Source organism: Montipora capricornis, chromosome 6, assembly GCF_036669925.1.
Source record: "Montipora capricornis isolate CH-2021 chromosome 6, ASM3666992v2, whole genome shotgun sequence".
Taxonomy (NCBI): Eukaryota; Metazoa; Cnidaria; class Anthozoa; order Scleractinia; family Acroporidae; genus Montipora; species Montipora capricornis.
The window spans coordinates 35,263,792-35,273,791 of NC_090888.1; the positions used below are offsets into that span (position 1 = coordinate 35,263,792).

The window sequence follows — 10,000 nt, forward strand, 5'->3', positions numbered from 1 at the left end:
GTTGGAGACGAGAAACATGCTAATAAAGTATCCCAATGACACATTAAATATCACTAGTTAACTACCATGTCTCACCACCTCAAAAATTTCTGTGCACACTATTTGGCATAACTTCTGCTCCTGAGCATTTCCAACAGAAATTTAAGACTTCTAGGAACTTTGAGTCTCATGGACGACATTCTTATCTTTGAGAGCAACCAGACAGAGAGTGACGAGAGGCTGAACGCCACATAAAAGAGAATTAAAGCTTCTGGTCATTGATGCCTCAGGCATATGCCCAGACCCAAGCAAAGTACAAGCTATTGTTGAAATGAAGGCACCAGCACGTACATAGGAGTGAACTGAGAAACTTGGGAAGTTTTCTACAAACTCAGCCAAAATGTCCAAGCCCTTGAGAGACCTGCTTGGTCTGAAGAATGAATGGCAATATGGACCACCAACACAACAAGTGCTCAATCATCTGAAAAGAGAAATTAGTGACCCCAACAAGCTACTGGCACATTACAGCCTACAGCTGAGACTTCAGTAGGTGTGGACACAATTCCTTCAGCCTTGGTGCAGCGCTGGCACAAAATGAAGAGAGGCATCCAGTTGCATATTTTTCAAAAACAGAAAAGAGATATCCACAGATTGATAAAGAAGCTCTTTGCAGTTACCTGGGCTTGTGAGAGATTCAACGACTTCTTGATAGGTATGACCTCGAGACTGAGACAGACCACAAGCCAGGTGGCAAGGACTGGATTTTCCTCTAGCAAGAGTTCAAAGATGTCGCCTATGTCTGATGAGATTTAACTACAACATAAACTATGATCCTGGAAATCATGTCAGTCAAACCTTTGTCGATCAAGCTATTGCCCATTTAACAGCCAGCAAACAACAGCTAGACAGAATAGTCCTCTGCACATGTACTATGCCAGTGCCTGCTCACCTTCCTCTCCTGCCCCCAAAATCTTGGCGCCATGCCTGCTGACTCCGTTTTGGGAGCTTGACAAAGAACATTTGGAAGTGGTCTACACTCCAGGTGCAGGCCTGTTTGTCGTGCAGCTGCCAGCAAGGCAATGAATTGTGACCTTTCGGGCGAAAAGGGGGCTTGTAGATTTATTTCATGGTGACCGTGAAGTTTATTTTACTGTCACAGCATTGGATCAAAGCAACGACTGACATGACTAATGAAACTGCGCAAAACAGTTCTCGATAATCAAGGATTTGGTCGAAAATACGCTACAAAATTGACATCCCCAGATATGGATCTAGAGTCCCTTCTACGTGTGAATGAACTTACAGGGAACGTTTCTGCCGCCGTCGGCCCACGTCCTTGATTTTTCAGTTTTGCTCAAGTTTATTTGTTAAAATCTTAGATGCCATTAATTGCATTTAAAAACACAAGAAAGATAGTTGTTTCTGGTCTTTTGCGACACCACTTAGGATTTCCCAATCCATACACCAGTTGTTTAATATGTCTTTTGCAAGCTCTTTTTTCCAACTGTGGAATTCAAAATATGGGCAGTCCCCTCAAAAAAGGTCTGCAGCCCCACACACCATACAAAAATTCTACTACAATTTGTCACAGTTCAAACCAAAAACCATTGTTTCAGCAGAGAACAATCTCTCCACAAAATGCAAAAGCAACCATTGCACCATACCAACCATTACATTCCAAAGCTTTGTCTCCAGGCACTCCTACAAGTATTGCAGGCAGGAAAGTTCTTTCTTGCCAAAGCTTCCAAAGTTTCTACATTGGAACATCTGTTATTTTTGTGTTTTGGAAAATCTTTGTGAAAGGGCAGCAGACTTCATTCTCATCACCAGAGCCTTGGATAGACCCAAGGCTCTGGGAAACTCTACATGCAATGTAGGGTTCTTATAGCCAGAAACTGGCTATTTGAACCTTGTAATAACATGAATGCGCCAATTAGAGGTGCTTTTTTGGCAATGTTCCTTGCCTTTTTGGCTTTGTCGGCCAACCCTGGAACAGACTTAACTGATTAGAGTGTAATGTGAAGTGCCAAGTATCTACCTGATATGAACCATGTGAGCGTTAGCCCTACTGATGAAAACGGGCCCACACAAGGACAGAGAAAAACTCTGACCAGGGTGGGAAGCACTTCAGCACTTCACATTACACTCTAATCAGTTAAGTCTGTTCAAATAAAAAGTGCTACACAGCCATAGTTTGCAAAAACGTAATCTAACCCTGGAACACATCGCCAAAGTCTTCTTCCACATCCTCAAAACTGCTTTTGTGCACATTGAGCCCAATATCCATTTTTTTGAACAGAATATCCATTTTGTCTTGCAAGAGTTGGTTCTGGGCCACAAGGCTGTCTCTCTGCAGGCTTCTTTGTTTCCACAGGCATGACTGCTCATGAAAAGTTCACTTTTTTGGGAGACAAAACGCCAACCTCTTTCCAAATTCAATACACTCTCGAGGTGCCAATCTTGTATCTTTTTGTGATATTTTCGACAGTTTCTGTTCTCCACAGGGCAAAAATCTCTTTAATTTGTTCTGGAGATAGCTGTTTTGGAGCTGGAATGGTAGACATATTTTTTTGCATTTACATTCCTTTCCAGGCATTCCAAGGCTCTCCCATGGCTTTCCCATGGATCTTGCAAGGTGCCTATCAACAATGCAAGAATACCAGGAAATGTTTTTCAGCAATTTGCAATAATTATTCTGAATGATGTTGAGCAATACTGAGCAACTCTCAGCAATGCTGATTGCACTAGTTTTTTTGTTTTCAGCAAACAAACTTGATATGCGCAGTCGGTGGCAGAGGCATCGGCAACCTGGCATGACCTTTTGCTAAGGGAAAGCATTGTTGGTGCCTCTTTCGTCCAGCACTTGAGCTTGGAAACAGCTACATCCTCTTCTTGAACTTCCAATATCTGGCAGTTGCAAAAGCCAAACTCTCCAGCTACACATCGGATCGCTTGCCGCCAGGATCTATGACTGCCACTCGCGCTGGACTTGGTTTGGTGATAATGTCTTGTATGTGGCTTGTTTTTGTGTTTCCACTCCAGGCTATACTGATCTCCCCTTGTGAGGGGTCCACAAAAATGAAACAGGGGCCGATATTGTTTGGCAACTTTGTCCACTGCCTTGCTGGCAGGTGCACTACAAACAGGCCTGCACCTGGATTGTACACCTCTTCCAAAGCTTCTCTGGCGAGCTTGCTGGCTTTCCTAAGGCTTCCATACAGGGAGATATCCACGCGCATGCAACCTCTGGGATGCACATCCAGATGTGGAAACGTTTTTCGCAGGTGCTTATTCGAAGAAAAGACGTAGTCCACCAGGTGGCCTCGAAAGCTTTTCAGGACCTCGTCTGCCTCAAACTGGCAACACACCTTGTTGTATACTTTGGTTTTTGCTGTGTGTCCACTTGGCATGGTCCATGGTCATGTGCACATTTCCTGCTGTGGAGGTGTTGTCCAGAATACAGCCTTGCATCTCCTTGCCCTCAGGTGCGTCTCTGTGCTGCCCTTGAAATAAGAAGTCTTGATTGCTGCAAAGGTGCTCGATGAGTACCAGTTTGTCCAATGTTCTCCCCTGTGTGTCGTCCACTTGGTAGAGACCATCACCTCTGGTTTCCAAAAGGAGCTGCACTGTGGGGAGTGATGCCTCAAGGGCTTCCAAGGGCACATTCGAAAAGACCAAATCATTGATTATTGAGAACTGTTTTGTGCGGTAGCATACTTCGTGTCAGTTGTCGCTTTTAATCCGAATTATATTCAGTAGATGGTCGTTCTTGCAAATCATGCCAACTAAAAATTTGCAGGAAATACCCACAAAGTTCCCTATAATAAACATTTCACACAAGAGAAGATATAAGTACCATTATTAAATTTCCAAAGAAAAAGACTGTTTAACAATGTTTCATGCTACCACAAAGTTTTCGTAACGATTCATGGGTACTCTCCCTTTTATTCTGCATGGGGTAACATGATGAACTTGGCAGCATGATGAACATAAGTGAATTTACAACATGACTTCATTAATTTTCGTGGTCTTCGATTTCACGCCGTGAACTCTTTTCACTAGGCGGACATCACGCATATTGAAAAGGTTTCGAAGAAGAGTGAACATCGAATTAAATATTAAATTCACATGCCGTGACAGTGATGTAAATTTCAAGGTTCACTATGAAATCTATAAGTGCCCTTTTCATGTGAAAGATGCAGTATTCTTTTGCAGTTTAGGCAGTGGTTAGTGAGATGTTTTGTGACTTGCAATATCTTAAACCCAAATAAATCAATCCGTCAGTTGTGAATCAGCAATGTGTAGTTTATTATTTTAAATGTGATCTGTGCGATGCAGATTATGTTGGGTACACAGTGTTACGATGTTGCAAAGCTAAGTCAAACAGCCCTCAGTTTGGGATAAAACAACTCCTTTAATGTAATCTTGTCCTTCAGCAACAGCACGTACAAAATCGGTAAAAGGTATCATATCTCACACATCATGCAATCTAAATCACATCTCGACTTAATTAAACCCCTATCATAACATTTTCCCTGCAATGAAAAAAATAAATAAATAAATAAATAAAATTTATGTAATCAAAACTAACAACCAAATGAAATAAAGAAAATGAAGTTGCACAACAGTGATCATTTGAGACATCAGTGATTAGAGCAGTGTTCAGTCCATGACAAAGTCATTGAATCTAGACGGTTTTACAGAGACCCGCCCCCTGCGGGTTGCCATGTGTTGATAATGCTTCTTTGTCTCCATCGTCTGGGTGTGGCTCAACCCTTCCCTGGTGGCTCTCTTGGGAAATACTCTCCTCCTTGTCCTTTGTAATAGGCATTTCCTCAGTGACCTCTGGTGGGTCTGCAGCCGGTCCAGAAGAAACTGCTGCAAGAAAAAAGCTCAGCCTCTCACGTGCAATAGATATCAGAAGAAGCGGTGAAACCACCAATATGCGCCTGAAAGAACTCAAGAACAAGACACCGATATCCAGAACAGATAATGAGATTAATGTTGTTACACCCAAGAGGACGGAAAACGATAGAACAAGAAGAAACAAAGGAATGATCCGATCCTGTCGGTATTGCGGGGGAGGGCACAGACGAGGCGACTGCACAGCATACGGACAATCATGCAAGAAATGCGGTCGTCGCAACCATTTTTCTCTGGTTTGCCAACAAAGAAATACGAGCCTGAAGTTTACGCCAGCGAACGTCGTAACGCAATCTCACGGCCCAAACTTCTCTGATCCGAGCTGGTGAAGTGTGTAGCACTAAGTACGAAAGCAAGGTCACACACACAAGTCAAGTGTTGAAGATGTACAATTCATCGCCCTTAAGACCAGTCGGGAAATGCCGAATTCAGCTGACAAACCCACGAAATGGCAAGAAGTACAAAATCGGTAAAAGGTATCATATCTCACACGTCACGCAATCTAAATCACATCTCGACTTAATTAAACCCCTATCGTAACATACAGCAACACATTGCTGAACACAAAAATTCTGCAATTGGTCGATCTTTTGAAAGAATGCCAATTTAAGGTCTTAAGAAAGAGCCACTGCAAATTTGATTGCTTAGTCTACAAAATGCTCCTCATTAATCGTCTCGAGGCTAATTTGAAAATCCAGATTAAACTTGTTGTTTAATTTTTTTTTTTGTTCTTCTCTTTCACTATACAGGCTCCTTATCAACTATTGTTATAAACTTTTAGTATTTATATTTTGCAATTTTCAAATATTTTTGACTTGATAATGACGTTTAGCTAACATCGAAACGTCATTGTTTTTTAACATAGTTTTCAACCAAGATTTTAGTATTTTTAAGAATGTTTAAAGTGGTACTACGACCAAAAAAACAATTCTTTTTTTTCTTTGGATTTCAAAACTATGTTAAACTGACCCAAGTTTTAAGTTCTGATTTTAAAAAGACACCTGTTTATTTTAACTGGAATTTTCTTATTTATTGGTCCGCCATTACTAACTTTAAAATCTTGAGAGAGCTGGGTCGAGGAGAAAATGACGTCAAAGACTCACTAGTTTAAGAATGCAATGCGTGTGTACGCGGCTGAATTAATATGCAACACGGGAGTTTCGGGCTTTCAGACTTTTAAACACGTGTTTTGCATATGTAATAAATTGCGTTTACACGCTGAAATGTTAAGCTAGTGAGTAAATGACGTCATTTTCTCTAGATCCAACCCTCTGAGGTCCAATCGGGCAGTTTTGAACGTGAGTAATGGCGGACCGTGAAATCTAAAACTTACACTCAAAATAAACAGCCTTTGGATAAAACTCAAAGCTCAAAATTTTGCCAGTTAGGTGTTAAACAAACACGCTTTCAAAATCTGAAGAAAAAAAGGAAATAATTTTTTGATCATAGTACCACTTTAAATATCTTTTATTGCAGTTTTTTATAGTTAAATGTTTTCCAAAATCACCTCCTCGTATAAAGTGAAAAAGAAGATATATTTATCAGAAAGTGCATTTCATATAGCCTTTCATTTCATGTATAGTTTTGGCTCTTGCACCTAACAAAGTGCATTAAAAAGAATTTTTGCAAAGGACACCCGTGAAGGTCTACCATAACCTTAAGTGGAACGTAACTTGTAATAAAAAATTAGGATGCCTGTGCAAATAAAGGTATGCTGGGAAATCAACATGGCATGTGATCTCCTCATGTTGTAGCTCTTACCGGTAAGTCAAATCTAAGTCATCCAGGCATTATCTAACATCACAGAACATCCTGGGTTTCCCAAAGACTTGCACCCAAATTAAATCAAGCTTGCGAAAAGTAGAGAAGCAACCATGGTTCCCCAACAAAGCAGTCTAACTTGCTATGACTGATGTATTGATGAACCATGGGAACATAGATTTTTCTAATGAAACAATCAGCACTCACTTGAACAAGAGCAAGCAGCAAAAAATGACCAGAGTGAGTGTACATTCACTACTTTCTCAAATCCCATAATACATCTTGTTTACCTCTCAAGATTTTGCATTATCATTGCTTGCAATTTCTCCTGGGACATGAAGATGCCCCAAGAGAAACTCGAAAACAATGCAGGTTCCAAGCAAATTTTAGAGAGTAAACAAGGTGTATTATGGGATTTGAGAAAGTAGAGAATGTACCTTCACCTTCCAGGGTGGGGCAAAAGAATTGGTACCTTTCACAATACACTGCATAGTCAACAGAACCCTTTCAAAATGCCTATAACAAATTGGTCCTTGCAGGCAAGGAAGTATCCATTAAGTAGTATTTTATCACTACAACACAGAATTATCTAATCTACTATTTTTTTTTCCATTAGACATTCATATTGAAATGCACAAGAATGTTTTTTATTATCAAATGGCAAACTGAGATGGCTAATATCAACACTGTATAGTTTTACGATAATTATCACAGTACATGTAATGATGGACACAAGGTTTTTAATACTCACTGTTCCTGGCTTGCTGATATCAACTGATGCTACATTAGAAGGGGCAAACAGTCTTACACAGATGTTTTGCAGATACTCAGGGGTTACCTAAGTAAAAAAAAAGTACTAACACTCATTATCATTAACATCTGCACACAATAAATTCTTTACAGGTAGGTATCTAAAACAGTTGATTCATTCTTGTTATCTACATCATAAGGTTAACACATTGCTTTCTAAAAAGGCCAGATGATTTTCCTGCTACTCATCAATGGGATACAAGCAGTGGTGAGAGCACTCGCCTCCCACCAATGTGGCCCGGGTTCGATTCCCAGACTGTGTGTCATATGTGGGTTGAATTTGTTGGTTCTCTACTCTGCACCAAGAGGTTTTCTCCGAGTACTCCGGCTTCCCCTCTCCTAAAAAACCAACATTTGACTTGATTTGTGTTATTTGTTAATTTCAGTTTACAGTGTTCCCAATTAGTCCTCCAGAGCAAGAACAACTTGACACTTAAATAAAGTTCCTTTCCTTTTCTTTTTTTCCAACTTATTCAGAATTAATCTATGACTATGCAGAGCAGCTTTACCTTTTGCTAATTGGTTGAAGTTTTACAGAAGCACTTTGCAAATCTTCAAACCTCAACCACCCTTTAAACTTCAATTTACTTCAGCCAGACAGCCAAAGGATAGGATGTCCGGTAGAAGAACTACTATACCTGTGCTTTGGTGGATGACTTGGAAGTATGGAGGAAAAAAGTGTTAACAAGTGCAAAACTCACTTCACTTAATTAACACACTTCAGTCTTGAATTATACCCTTATTTCAAACACTTAAAAACAACACAGCTTTTCAATTTGCAAGACATGTTTCCGATACTCAGTATCCATCTTCAGTTGAGGGCTGTTTACAAGTAAGTGGCTTTATATAAAGTAGGTAACGAGTAGGTGTAAATTACAAACTGTGGAATAATAGTTACAAATCAGTGAAAAAAGGTTACATGATACTAAAGGGATAAAACGGAGTGGGAAAATAAAAGGTGCGAGTACAAAACTGTACAAAATATTGAATACAAATAGTAATTAAAGTAAGAGTTTTAAATTAACATGTTTCAGTTGTTTATTCAATACATTCAAAGAAGCCCTTCATATTGAATGGGAATGACCCACTTTGAATAAGCAACTGAAACATGTTAATGTACCGGTAACACTCTTACTTTAATTACTATTTGTATTCAACATTTTGTACAGTTTTGTACTCGCACCTTTTATTTTCCCACTCCGTTGTATCCCTTTAGCATCATGTAACCTTTTTTCACTGATTTGTAACTATTATTCTACAGTTTGCAATTTACACCGAATTGTTATGTACTTAATATAAAGCCACTTACTTGTAAACATCCTTCACCTGATGATGGATACTGAGTATCCGAAACATGTCTTGCAAATTTAAAAAATGTGTCGTTTTTTTGAAATGTTTGATTTCACCCTTTATTTCATACAAATGCAAATCCCAAAAGTGAAAACCCTTGCCTTTAAGTGGTTCTGCATTCACCCTTACCATTTTACCACGAACTGTATCTTCCAGTGAATCAACTAGTTCAGCCGCAACACCAATGAGTTTGTGGTAGTCCACCTTTAGAGGAAGCAAGAAATGAGAACCTCATAATTTTGACAAAGTCTGCACTTGCATCAATCTCACTGCAGTAAACTTGCTGTTAAAGACAGAGTATTCATTTTTATTATATGGCAAGCAATTCTTAGGCTAAATGGAGCACTCTGATTGGCTGGTTTTTGGTGGGAATTTTACAGTATGGGCCATTACTATGGGAATGGTCTGTTTTGTTTTTGTTTTTGTTTTTTTTGTTTTTTTTTTTGTTTTTTTTTTTTCATTTATTTAAATACAGTACTTACATTACCTACAATACACCGTTACTTACACTACTACTGCTACACACAAAAACTATCTTAACTTACACTACTAATACTATTCACAATATCTTACTTTACATTGTTCACTATACTTGGCAATCATTACATATATAAAAAAGAAATAAATAAATAAACAAATAAATAAATAAATACATAAAAAAAAAACCTTGCTATATATTAATGAGTGTCTAAAAGCTCACGGATGCACGAATGCTTGGTGACTCCGTGGATAATTTGCTCTTTAAAAATACTTTGAATGCTGTTATGCTGTAAGATTCACTTTCTTTGGCTGCAGTATAGATGTAGCAACGGGCTACTATAAGGCACAGGTTGACAGCGCGAAAAGATCGCTTCTCGGGGTGATGTGCATATATTTTAGCATTGTTTGTCAGAGCTACCTTCGGCAAGTCACTAGAGTTCCACCAAGAGGCAAAAAGGTTCCAGAAAGTATGGACGTGCCGACATTCTATGAACAGACGCTCTAAGGTCTGTCTTACACCACACAATTGACATTCATCGTTTTCGATAATTTTAGCTCTAAAAAGTTTGCTGCGAGTGTAAAGAATAGTTATGGTGGTTGATTTTGAATTGAAACATCAAGTTTTATGTTTTTGGTGACTTTAAACGGGAGAATGTATAAGGACTCGATGCTCTGATCAGTAAAACCGGCCTTGGTT

General features: G+C 39.2%; 1 protein-coding gene across 3 annotated transcripts in view; it reads right to left on the reverse strand.

Annotated features, from left to right (window-relative positions):
- The window catches only part of LOC138052006 (lisH domain-containing protein ARMC9-like), a 114,282-nt gene that overhangs the window by 88,674 nt on the left and 15,608 nt on the right, over positions 1-10,000 (reverse strand). For all 3 annotated transcript variants that reach the window (XR_011132976.1, XM_068898353.1, XM_068898354.1), the window contains exons 6-7: positions 8,953-9,027; positions 7,415-7,501 (exon numbers count right to left, since the gene is read on the reverse strand). Coding sequence is in view for 2 of the 3 variants with exons in the window: in XM_068898353.1 (XP_068754454.1) it covers positions 7,415-7,501; positions 8,953-9,027 (162 nt within the window). In the remaining variant the exon portion in view is untranslated. The remainder of the gene's footprint in view (positions 1-7,414; positions 7,502-8,952; positions 9,028-10,000) is intronic.